The sequence below is a fragment of the Plecotus auritus genome (genome assembly GCF_963455305.1).
Source record: "Plecotus auritus genome assembly, chromosome: 6".
In the NCBI taxonomy this organism is placed as follows: domain Eukaryota; kingdom Metazoa; phylum Chordata; class Mammalia; order Chiroptera; family Vespertilionidae; genus Plecotus; species Plecotus auritus.
In genome coordinates this window covers 133,596,799-133,618,842 of record NC_137773.1, presented here as the reverse complement: position 1 = coordinate 133,618,842, position 22,044 = coordinate 133,596,799, and the positions used below count along the sequence as shown (strand labels likewise).

Here is a 22,044-nt window from a genome sequence, read left to right as displayed (position 1 = left end):
TTAACCAAAGGACTTGTATGCATGCATATAAGCCTAACCAGCGGTCACGGACAACAGGGGGGTGGGGGCATGCGTGGGGAAGGGTTCGGGAGGGGAATGGGGGGATGAGCACAAATATGTGATACCTTAATCAATAAAGAAATTAAAAAAACAAAACAAAACAAAAAAACCCAAGACACTTCCTTTGAGTAGCACATTCCCTGACTCCTAAAACAGTGCTCTTTCCCCTGCTGATAGAGGTTCATGTATTTGGTCACCCCAAACCGCTCAGACCTCGACAACCCCTTGTGAGACTTCAGAGCTGGAAGAAACCTTAAAAAGATGCACAGAATCCTGTGGTAAGTTCAATTGTGCCTCCTCAAATTTCATGTTGAAGTCCTAACCCCCAATACCTGAGAATGGAAAACAGGGTCATTCAGATGCAATTCGTTAAGATGAAGACCCTAATTCACCATGAATGGCATCCTTATACAAACGAGAAATCTGGACACAGACACTCCACTCAGGGAGGACCCTATGTGAAGACAAAGGCAGAGACTGGGGTCTTGCATCCACAAGCCGCGAAATGCCACGGCTTCCAGCCAACCAATAGGAGCTGAGGAGGGGCAAGAACTGGATTCTCTGTCACAGCCCTCAGAAGGGACCAACCCTGCCGACCCCTTGACATCTAGCCTCCAGAGCTGTGGGACAATCAATTTCTGTTGTTTAAGCCACTCCGTGGGTGATACTTTGCTGCAGCAGCCCTAACACACTAATACGTACAAAGCTTAAGGTGGAAGACTCCATACTTTGTGTGCCCCGCTTCATGGCCCCCTCCCATTGAATCTGGGAGGTAGGAATGAGAAATGAAGCTGAGGCTCACAGAGGCTGAGGCACTAAATGGAGATGACACAGCTAGCAGGTAGCCAAACTGGATTGACACCTGGGCAGGCCGAGTCCAGATCCTGTCTTCTTAACCACAAACGTTGCAGCCTTGGGTGGAGTGGCCAGGACAACTGATTAGCCTCTACTGAGCCCTTTATGTAAATCTTCCAGGCACTTTTAGTAACTCATCACACAACCACGAGGTTTTGTAGAGGAGGAAACAGAGGCAATGAGGTTAAATGACTGGCCTGAGGTCACACAGCGCATCAGTGGAATAGAGGTTTGAACAAGGTCTGTGAACTCTAGCAGAGGCCCAGCAAACTCAGATTTTCTGGGTTCTCAATGGTAGGTATGTGTCCCTTCCCAGATCAGCATCCCTCTCTATGTCTCCTGGCAGTCATCACCTTTCTGAATCTCTACCTGCCACACAAATGCACGCACAAGCCTTTCCGACATTCATTTCCTCCCCACCTCTATGAGAAAGCGTCACTTCCCCCAAGTGGTGTAGAAAGTAGGTTCATGTGGCAAAGTCTATGAAATTGCTTCAGTCTGTGGGTCAAACTCTGATAATGTCCTAAGTCAGTTCCAGGAATTTTCCAGGGCCACACACTGAGAGCGTATCTGGGTGTGGAACAGAGGTTCTCAACCAGGGGCAATCCTGTCTCTCAGGGGACCTTCACCATTGCTGGAGGCATTTCTGGTTGTTACACCTGGGGTGCAGGGATGCTACTGGTCTCTAGAAGGCAGAGGCCAGGGGAGCTGCAAACATCCTGCAATGCACGTTTGCACAGCACAGACGTGTCCAGCCCCAAACGTCAATAATGTTGAGGTTGAGAAATCCTGACTCGGAGTGTGCCCAGCAGAGGCAAACTGCCCACGTTTGAATTCCAGCTCCATGGCTCACTATTCCACAACCTGCGGCAATTTTCTTAAACTCTCCCGAGTAACTAATTCTTATCTCCAACACGAGACTAATAGTCGCCACACCGTGCCTGACACAGTGTCACCCTCAGGATGGTCACCCTCATTATTTCCAAAGCTGGGAGCGAGGCAACTGGCCACGGGCTCCAGTAGCTGCTGCTTAGTTGTCCCAGCTGCAATTTTAGCTGAGGTCGGCATTCTCGGATTTATGAATGGCTGACTTAGGCACTTAGCACACGCACAAAAGGCAAGGTGCAAAGTACAAGGAAACTCTTGTTTCAAAGTAAAATCATGCAGAAGAAATAATTTAGGCCATCCCTCTCTAAAACCTTTTTAAAAGTATTTAAGAAACTCCTTTTGGAATCTTTTCCAAGGTCTCCATTTACCTATGCCGCTGGCATTTACACAGCGCTTACAGCAGGCCAGACACTGCATGCTTTGGTGGAATTAATCCTCAAAACAGCCTCGTGCGATGGGCACTTCCTTTCCTTGTTCTTTTTTAAACAAAACCATTTCTCCTGAAGCATCAGAACCCAAGATCAATCAATGCCTTGTTAAGTTTTCATTCTATATTACTGTTCTCCTTATTACATTATAGCTATTGTTTTCTAATGGATTCCCCAACTCTCCCCATGAGCATTGGAATTTTAGCAACGTCACAGGCCTTGTGGTTCAGCCTGGACACCTAACACATGGTTTAACATGGATAATATGCATTATACAGTATGTACAATCCATAATCCATCAGATATATAACCACTCTTTGATTTCTCAACCCTGAGTCAGCTGATTTATGAATTCTTGGAACTTAACCCACTTGGGGAGAGACTTCGGTGTGTGGTTTTAGGAGCTGGGTCTGAAGAGTCCTTTGCTACATGGTGGCCACATCATACTGAAACAAGAGCATGGCATGGTGGTGAAGGACAAACGTGGGCTCCAGTCTGGACCCTCCACCTCCCAGCCCTATGACCTCGGGGCGTGACTTAGCCTCTTCTCTGTAAAGTGGGACACCTGAGACCTACATGTTGGGGTAGAACAAGACTAACCGGAGTTACATGAAGAAGGAGAAGACATTCGATAATGGCCGCTCTCCATCTCTGCTCCTTGTCTTGACTTGGATTCCATGGCCACAAGGCTCATAAGAATCCATTGGCATCTGTTAACTGACCACAGCCCCCCATTTAAATGTCATGGTGTCACTTTCCTATCTTCTTTTAGTTCCTTTGTGTGTTGCCCGTCTTGGCTCCTGACCCTGGTGTTCAGGCCGCATCATACAGCCCTATGTCAGCCAACTGAACTACCCATGCTAACCTGCTGCTATCCAGAATCAATGGCAATGTGGGTCATGCAAGGTCAAGCTGCCCTGGGCTAAAGTGCGGAGTCCTTGGACTCTTCTTAGAGCCTCATATTAACAGATAACTAAGAATATATCTGACTTGGGTAAAATGATTCAGAAGAGCAGGGCCTGTTTCTGTCTAGCTGCTGTGGAATTATACATAGTAGATATTCGAGAAATATTTGTTGAACTAATTGCCAAACGGGTGAGCATTAGTTAAGTGCTACATAATGAGGTATGTGGCGCTCTTCCCTCCCAGTGTCTTCTTTCATTTCTTTTCAAATAATCGGAATAATTTGTAGGCAGGAGCACGAGAGCTTAGCTTTTAATCTCATCAACAAAGAACTTTCCAAAGAGGAGACATTCCTTTGGCCTTGGTTGTTGGCATTTCAGATGTAATTACATTTTTCACCCTAAAATTTCCCAACAAGATTAAGCGTCACACACAAAGTTTCCTTAACCCTCTACTCAAAAGTTTGCAAAGGAGCTCTGCCCACTTTTCACGGACTTTCTGAAAGATGCCAGCTGCCGGCAACCATGAAACATGAAACACAAAGGCCTCGTAATCCCCTGGAACAGCGCCGCCTGCACAGCTCTGCAGGCCTCTCTAAGAATACGCCAGGGCCTACAAGTGTGTACACGCTTTTCTGCAGAAAGAAAGATGCAACCTTGCCTTTCTCAGCAAGCTGTTTCTAATATTTCCTTTATCTGTTCCGGATCAGACAAGATAAAACTGTACACATATCTAAGCAAAAAGGCAGCCTTAGCATTTCTTTGTACTGTCACTTGCTTTATGGCCTCTGTGGGAGTTCCTCCTGATTTCACATCATGGTGATCGTTCTGGTAACAGCTGAGAAGTTTTAAGCTTCTCTGGGTACCTGATTTCAATTGGCTATTCACCATGCTAGTTTATTGGGACTGTATACTGAGGGCTTTTGAATTTGTGAGCATAGATTTTTTTGTTGCCTAGGCTGTTCGCTGGCTCAACTCTTTCTGTGAAGGGGGCTTTTGGTCCAAAGCATGAGAATCCCAAAGAGACCGATTGCATTTGTTTCTTTGAGGATGTGAATCCACGCAAAGTAGTGACAGTGGTCAGACTGGTGATCAGTGACACCCCCGCCCCAACCCCAGTTCAGGAGACAGTCACTGACCAAACGTTTAGATCTTTATAATGAGCAGCAGATACTTGATAAATAATTCCAGAAATCCTGATGCTGCAAGACTGTCAGAGGTGGTCAGTGAAGAAGGTATCAAAGGAGGGGATAGTGGGAAGAAAATAAGACAACACAGGCCAGTATTTATTGACTTCTTACTCTGTACCAGCCCTGGGCTAGCATGTTAAGTCATTATCCTATTTGATCTTCACAAGAACCCCCACTTTGCAGATGAGAACACTGAGGCTCAGAGAGACTAAATAATGTGCCCAAAGTCACACAGCTACTAAGGGACAGATCTGGGAGGCAGAGCTCCCACCCTCTCTCCATGAACTCCCATATGCAAAATGGACATTTTACTCATGAAAAATGAAAGGATGAGAGGAGGAAGACAAGGTGAAAGAAGGTGTGAAGAGAAGGGGAGAAATGAAACATCCCGAGATGGAGAGGACGCAAATGGAGCCCTTGTTGGCTGTCTTCATGATTTTTGGAAAACAGGCCCATCTTCTCTTTCGTATGAGAGGGTACTGAGTGGGGAGCTTGAAGACTGAAGCAGAGATTTGAAAGGGTCACCCTGGGGAATGCAATGTGACTCAATACAGACAACCAAGAGTGCTGGAGAGGGGTTTTGGAGTCAGATGCACCTGGTTCAAATCCCAGCTCTGACATCCCTGAGCTGTGTGACTTTAGACAAGGAACTTCCCCTCTCTGTGCCTGTTTCCTCATCTGGCAGGACCTACCTAGTAATCACACTCTGAGAGAAAGAAAGGGTTGGCTGGGGTGGCTGCACTTATTGTTCCTGACCCTTTTCTTCCCAGATCCTCGTATAGAATTAGTGTCCCCAGAACATATTTGGGTACAGCTTTGCTGCCACCTGCTTTCTCTATGGTCTTTAAGATGGGCTATTGACCTAGTCCTAGCAGGTGGAGCTACCACCACTGTTCGGGGGTAGTTGCCACAGGACCCTATGCCAAAGGGATGAATGGCCTGAAAAGGAAAAGGCATGAGGCCCAGCACCACTGAAGCTCTCATTTCCCCTCCTATGTGGGGCAGCTATGTTTGCCCAGTGTTTACCTGAAACTTGATGGGCACATGGATGCAGTATCTAATAAGATGTACAAAAATAAATTGGGACCTTTAGCCAGTTGCCTTCAGGAGGGAAACGGCGCTGGGGCTATGACATCAGTAAAAGTGAGAGCTGCCCTCTCCTGTACCATGCTGCCTTCCACACGCCAGCCACTTCACTTCCTAAGTCAGGGCTCAGCAATTTATTCCTATAATGGCCAGATAGTAAATCGTTTAGGTTGTGGGCCAAAAGGCAAAATCAAGAATATTATGTAAGTATTTATTTATATAACAAGAAAGAAAACACATTTTTACAACATTTTTTGTTGATGAAATTCAAAATCTAATGAGTGCATTTTTTTTTTTTTTGTAATACATGTCTACTAACAAGAAAGATAAAATTTTTTTTTGGGTGGGAATAACTTTTTATTTAATTGTTCTCTGTCATCAAGTCTATTGCAAATATTGAGTGCTTACCATGTACCAGCCCTGGGCTAGCATTTTAAGGCATTATCTTATTTCATCTTCACAAGAACCCTCACTCTGCAGATGAGGACACTGAGGCTCAGAGAGTCTAAGATGTGCCCGAAGTCACACAGCTACTAAGGGACAGATCTGGGAGGCAGAGCTCCCACCCTCACTCCATGAACTTCCACATGCAAGATGGACATTTTACTCATGAGAAAGGAAAGAACAGGAGGCAGAAGATGAGGTGAAAGAAGATGTGAGGAGAAGGGGAGAAGTGAAACATCCTGAGATGGAGAGGAGGAAAACGGGGCCCTACTTGGCTGTCTTTATGATTTTTGGAAAACATGAATCTGTCATCAAATCTATTGCAAATGTTCATGTGTTGCTATTGGTCTGGAGTGGTATTTTCTGTATTTCACCTTTGAAATGTCTGTCCACACAGATGGGTGATACACATGGCGCTCAGCATGCTAGCAGGTCTCACTGCCCTGCTGCTGGCTGTACTGTGCTGAGCGCGGTACACAGCTGAGAGCACGCCCCATGCTGTCTAGTCAGAGCCACTCAGCGGCCATTGCAGTCCAGAAGCAGCAAAAGGCAGCAAAGAAACTATTGGACGCAAAGAAACTAGTGGACATGGCCATGCTCCCATATGAATCATATTGATAGACAAAGAAATTGGAATTTCATAAAATATTTCACAAAATATTCTTTTGATGGTTTCCCCAACAGTTTAAAAAGATAAAGAGAATTTTAGCTTGTAGGTTGTACAAAAGCCGCTGGCAGTGAACAGGTGGGCTGTTTGCCCAGCTTATCTATGCCTGAGGACACTGGCCTATCAAAGGTTCTGCGAAGGCCTGCAATGGAGAAAGGTTTCATTCTGCTTAATCCAGATGTTTTCAAACTTATTTGAACACAGAATGCTTTCATTATAATTTTTAAAAACTAGTGTCTCATCTAATACCATCAGCTCTCTAAGGAGCATCTTAAGGGAATTACTACTACAGGGGAAGGAGCAGTTGACCAAGAGTCAGATGTTTAAGTTCATGTCCTACCTTCCATATCCTATCTCTATATCTCTGGAAAAATCTCAACGGTTGGAATCTCACTTAATAAAAAAATCCTCATCGAGAATATGTTTTTCATTGATTTTAGAGACAGGAAAATAGAGAGAGAAAGAAACATTGATCATTTGCCTCCCGCACGAGCCTCAGGGATTGAACACACAAACTGGGTATGTGCCCTGACTGGGAATTGAACCTGCCACCTTTCAGTGTATGGGACGATGCTCCAACCAACTGAGTGACACTGGCTAGGGTGCAACCTCACTTTTTTACATTATATAAAGGCCTGGTGCTACCTGCCTGCCACCCTCATAGAGCTGAGGGGGGATCAGATGAAAATCGAGGATGGACAAGGGTATTTTCTCTGAACTGCTGAGGGAGCTGTGAGTGACACAGAAGTGGGAGAAGCGGCAGTGTCAGCCCTCAGTGCTTTGAGGACATTCCCAGTGATGGTGGACTGGGCACAGAGCTACCAGCTGAGGGCTTCCCCTCAGCTGTCTCTGCCCTCAGTGTTTGTGCATGGCAGTGACCAGCCGAGGGGGAGATGTAGAGAGCCCATCCTTCCCTGTGCCCAGTCTCTGCCCAAGCTCAGAGGCCCACCAAGGAGAGGTACCCAGTTACATAAAGCTCCCCGGGGACTCCAGGAGTGGGAGTCTGAGCCTCTAACCAGGTGCTTGCGCTCACCCACGAAGCGTGGAAACGGCTTAACAGTCTGGCCTCGGCAAACACGTTCGTGCACTCGCATTTTCAAAAATAATAACATGGAGAAAATTCCTCCAGCACGTCTGGGCTTGCACCCTCACCCACAGTCACCGCCTTATCTGCTATATCAGGTTTCGCAGAGTCCCCCGCCTGTTGTGTAAGGAGGGACAGAAGTGCTCTGGGCTCTGAACACTTCCTCGTTCTCCCTCGCTGTCCTCCACATTCCCTCAGAGGGAAGGACAGCTCTTTCCTGCCACCAGTCCCACAAGGCCTGCAGGCTCAGCTGAGTTTGAGAGCTGCTGGTGGAGATGCTGTTAACCAGGCCAGTCATTGAGTCATTTCTCTCTCGGGAGAAAACAGAAGTGCTTTCATTCCCTAGTGTGTCACCTGCCTGCAGACAAAGAGGGCGCGAAGGCTTTCCTCTAATGTGATTTCATCCTATCCCCAAGCCAGTGCCTGGCGCCAGGGGATACAACAAACACATGACTAAACCATACGTGCACCCAACAACGGCAGCAGAAGGTTCTACCTGCAGACCCTCACCAGGACCCAACATCACGGCCACAGGACTCCCCTTTTTACTCACGGAGGGCTTTTGTTGTAGTACAGGGATTTTTACAGAGACTCATCTCAAATAATGCAGTGACACCAGAGGTCAAAGGGCACTGAAAGAAGAATGATGCTGGGATCAGCAGGGCTGCTAATCCCACCGGCTGACTCAGGGCAGCCACAGGCATCTGGCTCCATTGCCGACACCTGAGTGGGAAACAAGCCGCCTTACATGCTGCCAAGAGCAGTCGCACTGGGGCAGTGTTCGCCACTCCCACCCTCCCCAAGGGCTGTTCTGTGCCCGCCCCAGCCTGGCCAGGCTCTCCAACTGGCCAGGGCAGAGCAGACATCAAAATTACTCACAGATGTCAGTATGTCAACATGGAAAGACAATCATGGGGCACTGAGTAAATAACAACAATAACAGCCTTGAGCTTAGGCCAGCACATCAGAGTGGTGGAAGAGCCCTGGCCGGTGTGTCTAATTGGTTAGAGCAGGGGCCAGCACACCCAAGGGTTCCAGGTTCAATCCCTGGTCAAGGGCACATACCTGGGTTGCAGCCAATTGAAGTGTCTCTCTCACATTGATGATCCTTTCTCTCTCTCTCTCTCTCTCTCTCTCCTATCCCTCCCTTCTACTCTCTCTAAAAATCAATGGGAAAAAATATCCTTGGGTGAGGATTTATTAGAAAGAAAGACGGAAAGGAAGGAAGGAAGGAAGGAAGGAAGGAAGGAAGGAAGGAAGGAAGGAAGGAAGGAAGGAAGAGAGAGAGAGAAACAGTGGTGGAACCACTATGGGAACTGGGTCTGCATGACTCCAGAGCCTGGTGCTCACCACCCACTCAGCGCCAGAAACCACGCAAAGTCGGAGTCTGTGCCATCAAGTATATATTGGCATGGCCCTCTCCATATAGGCACATGTGCTTTAAAATGGCACTTTCTCTGAACGAGAATTATGAGATATGTTTTTTCTTGATTCCTCATCAAACTTTCTAAGTTTTCTAGAAAAGTAATACATGGGGAAATGAAGTGGTAGTGTAACATTTAGGTTTCCCGGTGAAAGTGGCCTTTGTGATATTCATTTCAGACCTTGTCCTGTGTTTTCCTCTGAAGGATGAAGGTACAGTGTACACAGAGGGCTCTTTAGCCACATGTGGGCTTTTGCCTTTTCATTCTGGGTCTAACAGGTTTCACTGAGAAATGATCTTCCCTCAAAGAGATGATAACACGCTTCCTTCTGTATCATTCCAGCAGTTCTGTTATCAAGCCCTGTGTGTGCACAGTGACCCAGGCAGTAAGGAGATGCTTGGAGAAGGACCGGATCCTCAGCTGCCCAAACCCTGCGACCACAGTCATTACTGGAGGAGCCTGACTCATGAGGACACACAGTGGGGTCCCAAAGCTCCTGAAGACTGAAAGAAACCATAGGCAGGGCTGTTCTTTATGCACAGAAGCATCCCAGAGATCCTGTCACCACGGGAACAGCCCTGTGCACTGCAAGGCAAGTGTGACCCAGTGCAGGAGCTGCATGGGAGAGCTAGGCAGCCTAGACCAGGACCTGGCAGATGTTTTCTGTTGTTGTGTGCTGCTAATCCCAGCATTTGCATTATGTTTTCTGGAAAACATAGCTAGAGGGAATGTATATTCCTGTTCCCAAATCTCTGATAGGCACATTCCTAAAGGGGCCTTTGGCCACCCCAGGCAAAATGAGATTGTAGAACCAATTTCCTGGGGTCATGTGATAGCCAGGTGGATCAGCAGGCTCCCTGCAGAGGTCATCTTACTCTGGGAAGGCATAGATGGGGAAGCCCTGAGGATAGAGTTATGTGCCCATGACCAATGGCCTCCAGCCAATTGATGCATCAATGGCAGAGAGGAATATAGCCATTCCAGTTGGTGGTGGCCATAAACATGCACTCTTACTTGGGATGTTGCTGTCTGGTTTTCCATTTTGTCGGGGCGACGGAGATGGTTGGAAAGAGACAGAGCTGGACTTCCTCTCTCTGTAACACCAAGAAAGTTCTGGCTCAGCTTGTTAACATCACCCATCAATGGATGGCTTCCCAAAGCCGGCCTCCGAGGAGTGTCTACTCTTAGTCCACTGGTCTAGGAAGGAGAAGTGAGCCTTCGCCAACCCACATTTACATGTCCCAGGAGGAATCTCTCATGCGCTCCCTGAAAAGGCCTTGCTGCCATATGTTGGAATGCTGGGTATGAGGAGTTGTGAATCAACACCTGACACTGAATGGTGTCCTGACATCACTTAGTGGTTGAGTTCTTTAAAAACCCTCCCATCTTCCTGGTCACTGTGGGGATCCTCTGGAAAAGAAGGTGCATAACCTTGTGATGTCCCAGGTGCAGGACCCAGGTTACAGGCGGGATTGTCACAGTGGGTGACGCATGTCCTGGCACCTGCTAACATCCAGACAGTGCTACCTCCCATTGGTGCTGTCTTCTCCCTGCTCTCACCCATGGCTGATGTCCCGAAGTCTACTTGGCTTACTCTTTTTCTTTTAGCTTTCAGTTTTCCATTCTCCTCCCACCCATAGCTATCTGATTAATTCTCACCAGATGTGAGTGTCTGGACTTCTCCGGATTTGTTATTTTCCCTCCATGTTCCTAACCTTCTTTGGGCGATTTGTGTGATTTCTCTGACCTCGCTAGTGTTTGCAACACCTCCCAAATTAGTGTCATCTGCGACGTTCCTTCACATGTCCTTTTCTCCCCTTTACAGATCATTAATAAAGAGGTTAAACAGGACCAGACCAGCACCACAGTGTAGAGCAAATGACAAAGGGGTGGGAGAGGCTGGGCTGCTCCCCGGGCGCCAGCCCTGGCACGGGGAGGATGCAATGTGATGCAACAGCCCTTGCTGGACTCCTCCCGCCTCTGGTCCGTGTTCATTTATCAACACTGTTTGTTTATGAGTTCCCGGCCAGCTTTCAGGTCCTGAGAGTGTGGTCCCATCCAAGCCAACATGCAGTGCTTTGCCAGGTAACTCTTCCAAGCTCCAGAAAAAACCCCACGAGAACTTATTTACTGTTCTTAATTCAGCTTAAACGCTTCTACCCAGCACCTGAGTCCATCGGACTTGAAAGCAGAAAGAGGTGGACTGAGACATTATTAATATTACTCTTTTCTCTCTTCCAATTCATCAGCTCACATTGTTCATTAAAATTTCGTTGGCTTTTCACTGGATTTTTTTTTTTTTCCAAAAGAAACCCTCTGCTAGAAATACAGACTAATCTGAGGTCTCCATGCATCAAACCTGCCTTTGCTATTCCCAGGTGCCTTAAAATTAAAGGTGGCTGAAGAGGGTGTGCTTTTAGGGTACACATGCTTGCTTGCTCTATCTATCTATCTTTCATCTTCACTCAAGGACACTTTTTCCAATAATTTTTAGAGAGAGTGGAACAAAGGGAGAGAGGAGTCATATCAATCAGTTGCATTGGGGTTTGAACCTGCAGCCCAGGTACATTCCCTTGACTGGGAATTGAACCCACAGCCTTTCAGTGTGTGGGCTAATGCTCTAACCACTGAGAAACACCAGCCATGGAAGGATACACCTACTTTAAACCTGCTAGAAATTACGTAGCTGGATTATGTAATTATGGTCGTAGGAATAAATTTCCCCTTTTTATTTTTCTTCCTTCTGACTTTTCTCTTACATCACTCCCCACTCCCCATGTTAAGATGCAAACATACAGATACCTTCCAGAGGAGCAGAGTTGCCAAAGAAGAGGCACCAGTGGCAACAGGGGAAGGCAACAGAGCAAAAGCACGTACCCCAGCAAAGAATTCTGCCACTGGTGCTTCTGAAACAGCTCATGGCTACTTCTAGTGCCTTCTCATTGTAACTCTTTAAAACAGGATGCTGAAAGCCTCTCTTAGAGAAAATTAAGAGTTGATGCTTGAACAGCACAAGTTTGAGCTGCACAGGTCCACTTATGTGAGTGCTAGCTGGGACTCCGTGGATGAAAAGGCCGCCTGTATGCATTGTTCTGTGCCATCTTATATAGGGAAATTGAGCATTCTTGGATGTGGGTATCCACAGGGGGTCCAGGGCCAATCCCCATGGACACCAAAGGACAACTGTAAAGTCTTGGGGGTGTCAAAACTTGTATGTAGATTTTTGACTGTGTGGGGAGTCAGCTACCTTCATCCCTACATTACACAAGGGTCCACTGTACATTCAGAATTTCAAGATGGGTAGCCATTCATTATAAGCAGCCAAAATCTCACGAGGCCGCCCCTTAATTGACAGAATTCTTGATTCCTAGGTAGTTCAGGGGGTGCAAGAGCCAGTGGCACCTTCCTTCTCTCTCGGTCCTTTACAACCTCCTACAACTTCAGGAACACAAATTTTTATACAACACTATGCCCCACACATCTCCACAACCCATGACTGCTGATTTTCCTTTGCAATCTTTGATACTCAAGCTCTCTCCTTTCCTTTGAGTCAGAGGAACTGCACACTCTTGACGTTAGGCTTCATCTTTGCTGTAAACTCAACAGCCTGTATGTCACTGCAGTGAGAGGCCAGAGACACCCTCCTTCCTCCTCCCCGTTTCCCCCCTCCACCCCCCGCCCCTACCCGTGGGCAAACAGGCAAATGGAAAACAGGGCAAGTCAAAGTCTGCCTCTCCCTTGGCCAGGCCAACTGGACAAAGAGGGAAAACTGGACTCTGGATTACTCCCTAGGCCCCACCCTCCAGCAATGGCCTGCTCTGGCTTTGACACCCATGGTCGAAATCTGGAGGCATTCTCGATGTAGTCCTTTCTCTTACCTCCCCACCCAAGTGCTCCTGGCTTCCCTTCCTAGTCTCATCTCCAGTTTATCCATTTGTCTGCATCTCCCCGACGGATACCCGGGTCAGCACCATCAGTTCTCTCACAAATGATGGAGCAGCTCCTACTTCTGCTCTTCCTGCCATGACCATTCATCTTCTACAATGCAGCCAGGGTTTCTACAACATAAATCAAATCATGGCGTGTCCCTGCGTAAAAGCCAATGATTTCCTTTTCTTTTTTCTTTCTCTTAGGCTAAAACCCAAACTCTCTCCCTTGGTCTACATGATCTGACCCTTTCCCACTCCTTCATCTTCATCTACTGCCTTATTCTTTACCCAGAGTCATAGTCTTCAAGCTCTTTCAGTCCATAAAGCTCTTTCAACCTCCAGCCCTTTGCACATCTGCCTGGGACCATCTCCTGGGTGGTCCACATCCTGGCAGAGATACCTCCTGGCTCTCCTCCTTTCAAAGCCAACGTAACATTCATTTCCTTGGAGAGATGCTCTACGAACAACCTTTTGGAAGTAGGTTCCTTTTGTTAATCTCAATATCTTTCTGTTTTCCATGAAAGCAATGATAAAAATGTATAATGATTCCATTCATATTTTTAATTCTATGTGATCTGTTTTCCTCAACCAGATTGTAAGATTCACAGAGTAGCAATCACATCTTCTTCATCATTGTTTTCTCACTATCTAAACAAGAATTTAGCCATTTGATGCAAGAGTGGATGAGGAAGTAAAAATGATTGCATGGACGAGTAAATGAATGAAAGAAAAGTCTCAGTAGCCAATGGCAGGAGGAGGAGATGCTTAGTCATAGAGGTTTAGGCTGAATTAAAAGCAGGAGGGGTAAAGGAAAGCCTCCACTCTGCAGACAAGCCAGGACTTTAGTGGACAAGACTAAGAGCCCTGGGCTCCTTCCGAGACTTCCTTCACAGCCACAGGATTCCTCTTGCCCCAGGGCAAGCGCAGGCTCAGTGTCTCTAGACTCTGTCTATTAAGGGAAAGCAAGAAAGCATCAACTTTCAGGCCACAATAACACACACCTCTTCCCAATTCTCCCTGAGGGGAGCACACAGGGAGTTCCCGTGTGCACAAAACCCCTTCCGGGCCAAGCGCTCTGTGCCACACACTTGGCCTCGGTAACACGGGCCACGTGCTGGTGGCACGGAGCTACCATTTTTCATTTTGAACAGGATGTACCTACTGGCATGACAGTCCCATGCCAATACTTGTTAATGCCCACATCTGTATTTTTTGGAATCAGGACCAAAAAACTTGCATGTGTTTTCAATCTAAAATGACCTTTTCCTTTCTAGTGATTTAAGAAATAAAAATGACCTTGAGCTCTATGTCCACCCAATTACGAGAGTTCACAGTGAAAGCAGGAACATTCAAATGTCAAGGCCGACGCAGCACTAGGTCTTACAAGGTGACTTGGTTTGGTCCCTCACTGCCCGACCTCATTAAATGTTCATAACCAAGGTGCTCTTAGGGGGGCCAAGGAAAGTGCCTCCATTCAATGGAAATGAAGAGTTATTTGCCCACACAAATAATTACCACATCAAGTGGATTTTCCCGAATTAAAATCATGGAGAATTAAGTATCTGCTTTCCCGTATTTTGCGAAGCAAGACAGAAAAGGTACTGAGAGCTCCAGGAGCACATTTTCCCCGCTCAGAAGTGGGGGGCAGAGGACAGTGTTTGAATATGTATCTTGGGGAGGCCCAAGAGGGCAACAACGTGCCAGAAATGTGATCCCCTGGGCTCTCTGTAGGAAAATCATGACAGTATAGAAGGCCAAAGGTCAATTCCAGCCTCCAGAAAAGAGGAGTAGGGATGAGCCAACAGGGCGGGGAATAGAGAGAATTTGGAGGCAGAGTATATGGTGGATCCACGCAGCACCGACTATGTGATTAAGTGCAAAATGAGATTGTCGGCCCCCTTGGTCAAATATTATTAAGAATTTCACAACAGTGACAATTTAACAGCAGTGAGCGTGGCGTCTCTCTGAGCTGGGGTTCTGTGGACTACATGGGTGACATGCAGATAACGCCCAGGTGGGGTATGAGGTTGGAGTCGGGGAGGGAGGCCAGCTCTAGGGGCTGTCAGAACTCGTTAGAAAAGCACACTTTCCCCAGTCCACTTTGCTCTCGGAAAACAGCACCCCTGAATGATCACAGTGAGAGAAATAAATCATGTCTCAGCCCAAAGTGGTAAAAAAGGGAGGGGCTGGCAGAGTGGCTACACTAATTCCGATTTGTTGTCATTTTTGGAGCTACTTTTCCTAAATTATGATTCATTTTAGCACCAAAACACCAGATACTTCAGATACTATTATAAGCATATTGCTGATGCGTTAGCAAAGTAACGTCTTGTAATGTTTCTTTTATAAGGGTCATAAATCACAATATTCAAAACAGTTAATTTTTAATATGCCACTATTATCCATCCTCAGTTGTAAATTTAACGTCTCCTCGGGCCCCACAGATTGTAATGTGACTCAGAACGTGCAACGGCTGTTCAAAATAGAAGGTTCCCCAGCATCTCATTATTTCAGTCCCTAAGATACGGTTTTAAAAGCCTGAAGTTATCTGAGTAAACTTGTTTAAGGGAACCATAAAGAAAGATAAGTAGTTTTCCTCAGAAGCCTATAAAGTTTATTACAACATATTTAAGGGGGATTACATATTGACTAATTTTCAGAAGACAGTTGTTTTCTGGGGTTCAGGGTGTTTGGGTAAATTCATGAGCAGAGCTAGGTCTTCTATGGGCTTTGGCACGAGTCCCCCCTGAGGATGACAACACAGGTCCCATCTAAGGGATGGCAGAGTGGATGCCATGAATCTTACAAAAGAGCAATAAAAATCTTTACGATTCAGGAAAGACAGAAATGCAGCCTCACGCCCTAACCTCTATGATGCAGAAGCAGCAGTATCATAGAAATGCTGCAAGTAGGACCCACACTTCTCACGCCAACCTCCCAAACTCGTAGAGCCTTCCTCTGCCTACCCCATCCGTGCATGTGGTGGGCAGATTAGACACCTTTGCTTTTTAATATTACAAAACCTTTCCTTCTCATTTAATATTGTTTTAGGTCAATTTATTCTTTATTTTTTTAATATATATATTTTTATTGATTTCAGAGAGGAAAGGAGAGGGAGACAGAGATAGAAACACCAATGATGAGAGAGAATCATTGATTGGCTGCCTCCTGCATGCCCCGCATTGGGGATCCAGCCCACAACCTGGGCATGTGACCTGACCAGGAATGGAACCATAACCTACTGATTCATAAGTCGACGTTCAACCTCTGAGCCATGCCAGCTAGGCCAATTTATTCTTTTATTAGATTTTCTAGGTGTGTAAATGTGATATTTCTCTTAAAATTTTCCCTAGACACAGGGAGAACATCTCTGGTTTCCCCAAGTACTCATACCTACAAGCTTCCCTTTGGAGCCACTTTGCATGGAAAAGACACAATTCTGGTACCATTCTCCCCTTCACCCAGGAAAAGGAGAAGCAAGGAGATACTCCGAAGTCACCAGGAAGAAGGTTCTATTGGCGGCAAAAAGATCAAGAAGGTGTTACATCTTTACTTCCCAGAAAGCTATTGTATCTAAAAATCAACGCCGCCCCCCCTCCCCCGCCCGTGCCTTTCCTGCAGGACCAGAGGAAGCGGCCTGACTCATTGGTGGGACCTAAGATAGCTTCACACCAAGCAATGAAACACACCCACAGGCAAAACAGCAGCGATTGTTTTAAAATTCACCCCAAGCCCCACTGCCATGAAATAGAAAGCAAGACTTAAGGAAGGGACACCTGTTAAGTTTATGCAGAGAACTGCCTCTCTAATCATAGACCTGGTGGTGCTCCAGCCCTGTGACAGTTCATGTTTGTCCCGGAAAACGAACTACACATTCAGTACTCTTTGACCATAAAAAAGTCATCATGGTACACCATGGCCTACCATAGTCCATGTCACCATAGGTATATGCAACTCCAGGGAGCTGTGGCTTGGTGTTAAGAAGCCTGCTGTGACCTGGAGAGATGTGAGTCTAGCAGCGAATGTCACCAGAGTTCAATGTCCCGTTTGTAACTGTGGCAATACATGCACCACCATTCCATTATAATGCATATAGGATGGAAATAGAGGGTGGGTTCTTCATAGCTAAAAGCCAACCTTTAAAAGAGCAAAACATCCTAAAAATGCAATGTGTGAAATTTATAATGCAAAGCCCTGTAGAAGTGCAATTGTAAAAAGGCAACAGATATGGCACTAATGAGACCTGTCAACATTAATATTTCTATTCTAATTCATTCAGAGAGGTCCAGTTACCCATCCACCATTACTATGCCTTGATCCTTGCATTCTCTTCAGAACTGCCAGAGAAGAGGTAGCATAATCCATCAAATGGGCTTCTTAGAGATGACAATTTCAGCTCCATAAAAATGTATGTAGTTTTATTTTCCTTATTCCTTGTCAAACATTTGACACAACCAGAGAGATGTGAGAGTCACACCACACTGGCAGATCTGGCAAAAGCAAACAGTGCTGGAGAATTGTGACAATTTCTGAGCCCACAGCCATGCTTTTAAAAAGTGTGTATAGATTCTAGCAAGGGCAGAGTTTACATCTTAAATAACACAGAAACATTGGAATCGTGCTTGACCCAGCCCCAACAAGGCAGAGCAATCATGTGGTTTCAGGGTGGCAGGGGTGAGGGTGGGTAGGAAGGAGAGGGCTCTCAGGGATGGTCACAGAACACAGAAGCAAACACAGGGCACGGTCACAGACATCAGCAAGCACGATTGATCACGCACACAATACAACACCAGAATGCAATCTTTTAAAGAAAAATGATATAAAAGATGGTTTCTCACCCCTCAAAACAAAACTGGAACTTTGGTTTACAGGCCCGGCTATGCCCATATGCCCTCCTCGTCATCCTGCGGCCGGCCCGGGGGAGGTGCACGGAGAGGGGGGGAGCACGGAATGAAAGAAGAGAAGGTTAGTTACACCGTGATGCCCTGGAAAGGCACACCGATCGTCACTTTGCTTTTTCATCTTAAAGCACCAGAAAAAACACCCCATAGTAACTTCAGTTCCACATCACCGACTTGTCAAATACATAACTGAGTTTTGTATCTATGGCAACCCCCACACAAAAACATTCCGCCCACCCAGCTCTAACTCTCTGTCAAGATTGGATTAGGAGATTAAAATTAGTCTACATTAGCAGATGATTATTTTTGGGGAAAGCATGCCATCCGAATTGCATATGCCTAAGGAGTAGATTAAACCTGTTAGGTAAGCAGAGAAGTAATTACAGTCATCAAATACCCTTAATTTCTCTTAAGCATAAAGTATCAATAAAGGCTGAAGAAGAATTTTTTATTAAAAAGATCTACTTGGGTGGAACGACTTTGGTAACATGCGATAGTTCACACTGGCTCAGACCTGCTGTGGACTCCATTCCTCAGGTTCTGTTTTGCTCTCAGCATGAAAGAGGATGTGCATGCCACGGAATGATTATCCATTTGCAACCAAATAAGTTTCAAAGAGAAGAGTACACTTCCAATTCGGCACAATGCTTGCAGAAAGGCAATGTTGTTTAACTTAAAATTGTATTCAACTGTGGATAAACAGAAACTTATTTGGTCCGAACTCTCGTTGTTGAAAACATTTCCAGAATGGCTCTGGCCACTTTCCCCACTTAGTGAAGTGGCAGATAGGCAGGGAAGTTTAATCTTTGAGGACAGAAGTGTATTCACAATAAGACCAGCATCACAAGGTCTATTTTGAGCAAGAGTGTTCACTGTTCCCTGCAAGGATCGAGAGTGTAGACAACCCAGAGGTTCAACTCCTGTTGCACATGCACTTTGGGGAGCTGTGTCTTTTAACAGGTCCCTGACGAAACCAGGTTTTGCCAGGGCGTGCTTCTTGGTTTTAAAAACCAGGACTAGAAAAAAAAAACAAAGCTTGGAATATTTTCTCACTATTTGGAACCTTACTGCTTAGGTTGTTGCAGTATTAGGTTGAATCATATGAAAATGCCAATATTTGGCCATTTTTGAAAAACAGCAGTTTCATACAGTTCAATCTAATCTTGCCAATAGGCAAAGGTATTGTGCATCTATTCAAATATTTAAATCTGTGGTCTTGAACTGAATTTCATATAATTTATTTCCTTTCTATTTCTTCATATTTTATTTTATGTATTTAAAAATATTACTTGGAGAAGAGGTTCAGAGAGTTCACCAGACTGCCAAAATGGTCTATGGACCATAAAGGGTTACGAATCCCCACCTGATATGAGTCCATTAGGAGATTTGCATGCAGTCAGAATTGCATAATTTAGTATGGATTTGCACTGGACAGTTTAGATAGGAATAGTCTGGTAAAAAAAAAAAAAAAGGTACAGTTGATAATTTTTGGCTGGGTCTTCTCATGTAAAATTGACCTTGCTTGTCACTGCACAGTCTAGTAATTACTCTTGACAAAAAAAAAAAAAAAAAAAAAAAAAAAAATCCCTTTTTTCTACATAACTTGAGAAAAGTGTGTTTTTACATTCATTAAATGTCCTTTCAGTTCCTGGAGAAAAGCAAAGTTGGTCTCCCTTTTTTATGCTAATAAAGAAGGGAAATTCTACAGCACCTACAAATGGGTTGCCAGGGGTCTAGCAACCCCTTGAACTTCACTGCAGAACCTGTGGGGATGTGTGGAAGTGTAGTTCTCTGGATGGAGGCTTTCATCACAAGGTTCCTGAGCCTGGGAGTTACTGCTGTAGGGAAATTTCAGGTCCAGAGAGATGCTGCGATTTGCCAAAGTTAGAAAAAACAACGCTTTCCCTCTAAGGCAGCCTGTAGCCTCTCCTGACCGCTTCTCAAAGACTCTACAATCATTCTCCTTGCAGAGCAGTTTATTTCATTTTGCATTTAAAATCCAAGAGCCATGTATACATTCAGTTTGTTTCAAATCCATCCCCACAGGGTTTCAAATTTTTAAAAAAGAGGAAAGGAATAAAAGAGGAAAGCCACTGTCACCAAAATCGACCGCTATTTTCTTAACAGTGAAATGTGGTCCAATGCAAATCACTTTTAGCAAATTAAATACATTAAAAAGTGGTAATTAATTATGATTGAATGAGACAGGAGTTGTAGCTTGAAAATATACACTGCCAATATCACTACTGTGCCTCGTCCACCGTAGGGATAAAAAGGAGCTCCCAGATGTCGAGGGTTATTAAAAACCAGATGTTGAGATCGACATCTTGTATGCCGGTGAATAAAGTAAAGAAATATGACAGTCCAATATAAACTTTGCTAACATTTAACATGGCAGAAATGTGGATAAATTCCTTTACTGAACTTGCAATATTATGCTTTTTTTTTTCTCAAGTTTTTAGTTTCTAAGGTTTAACGTTTTTTAAAAGAAAATACAAAGGGAAGTAGTGGCCGTTTCTGCTCTCTGTAATCTTCAAAGCTTCAACATGAATTGACCCTAATCACCGAGTCATCTGGGTCAGAGCGAGTGTCTGCTTGGGGAATAAAAAAGAAAACGCAGGAGCTAATCAGAGAGGAAGCACCAAGGAGTTCCAAATGCTCACAGCTGTTAGACTCCTGCACTGCCTGCATCTCGGGATGAAATATTAATTCGCTCAGCAACTTTACAGTATAGAAATGTAAATTCGGGGACCAAAAATAAGAAACAGATAGGTATCACTTGATCACTAACTTTATGCCAAGTTGTCTAGCAGTATTTGGAGTTTTAAAGTGTGCCTCCCAGGCCTTGGAGAGTCTGTCTCCTCTCCTTGCACTGGTTGTTCCAGATGCTGCCTGTGTCTGCTCCCTCGTGTGTCCTTCCTGAGTGATGGCTATGCCAGGGGCTGCCAAAGTTTCCGGATGGAAAGAGAGCCTCTAGTCCATCAGTCATCCAAGCGCCTTTGTCCACAGCATCTGGGATGGAAACATCCAAGGTGGGCAGAAGCCCAGAGTGCAGTGACCACAAAACAGCAAATTTTGAAGAGAGAGGAAGCTTAACTATCAAAAAACCTCCAGATGTATCTATGGCTCCAGAGGTGATATGAGGCCTTGATGGCCATCCTACAGTCCCAAATGCTGGGCCCTAAAGGGATTCTCTAAATTCTGAGATAAAACAAAATTCCTCACCAGATGGGTCACTCACTGGGCCATGCTGATGACAAGATCTAAGGGCAAAGGACTGAGTCATCGCTGACAGGACAGGAGACTCACCATTATGGGGAGCATTTATTAGCCCCAGAAGAAAAAGCTCGGGAAGGAACTCTATAATCTGGCATGATGAATAGCCTGGTGTAAACCTTTAATTGGTATCTATTTTGAAGCTTTAGGTGCAACCAGCAGGCAAATCCCAGCCATCACTGGATATTTAAAAAAACAACAACAAAAAACCACAACAACCCCCCAAAACCAATAAACAAAACCTGGCAATTCTCTTTGACTTGATAACCAGCCTTTTTTTTCCTGAAATCAGAGGATGAGGTTCCTGACTGGGACCTTACTGTCATACCTGTTTTATCTGGAAATGAGAGTGAAATAATGGCAGTATCACCTTCAAATCAGCCCACTTCCCCTCTGAGAAGTCAGCCACTATTTCTGTCAGGAGGAGATGGGAAGAGATGCAAGGAGAATGTCCTGGTTGTAACAGGGACAGTCACCAGGCCCACCCCTGCCCCAGTTCAATTCAGGGCTTCTCTGACATTTCCTGAAAACTAAAAAACCCAGGACTCTGCAGACTTCAGCTGCATGAGTCCTGAAAGCAGGACCATGGTGTGGGGTTTATGATGTGCCCTGCACCTGGGTGGGACCAAGCCCTCTTGCATATCCAGCTGAAGGTGTGGCCAGAGCTGGGGAAGACAAGTGCATGTGAAAAGGAAAACAGGGGCCCTGATACTCTTCAGGGCACTAGTAAGTTTTCCCTCAGGGTCAAGTTCAAACCTTCCCTTTGAAGACCTCCCATTTATGTCTGCCACCTCTCCTGCCTCCTAGAATGCCTAGCCCTTGGGTGGGTGCCTTTGTTCAGGTGATGAGGTCAGGAATGGCCATGAACTCTTATAGGATTTGTATTTATCACAGCCTCTGGGGCCCATTT

At 45.5% G+C, this 22,044-nt stretch overlaps 1 protein-coding gene across 12 annotated transcripts in view; it reads right to left on the bottom strand.

Annotated features, from left to right (window-relative positions):
* ERC2 (ELKS/RAB6-interacting/CAST family member 2) overlaps window positions 1-22,044 on the bottom strand; it is a 909,167-nt gene that overhangs the window by 153,083 nt on the left and 734,040 nt on the right. For 3 of the 12 annotated variants that reach the window (XR_013960983.1, XR_013960984.1, XM_080676095.1), the window contains exon 19: window positions 17,796-17,861. The exons of 8 other annotated variants lie outside the window; for them this stretch is intronic. Coding sequence is in view for 2 of the 4 variants with exons in the window: in XM_080676095.1 (XP_080532221.1) it covers window positions 17,835-17,861 (27 nt within the window). In the remaining 2 variants the exon portion in view is untranslated. Of the gene's footprint in view, window positions 1-16,049; window positions 17,862-22,044 lie in introns of those variants that run through there. One more of the 12 variants, XM_080676096.1, reaches the window with a different exon arrangement.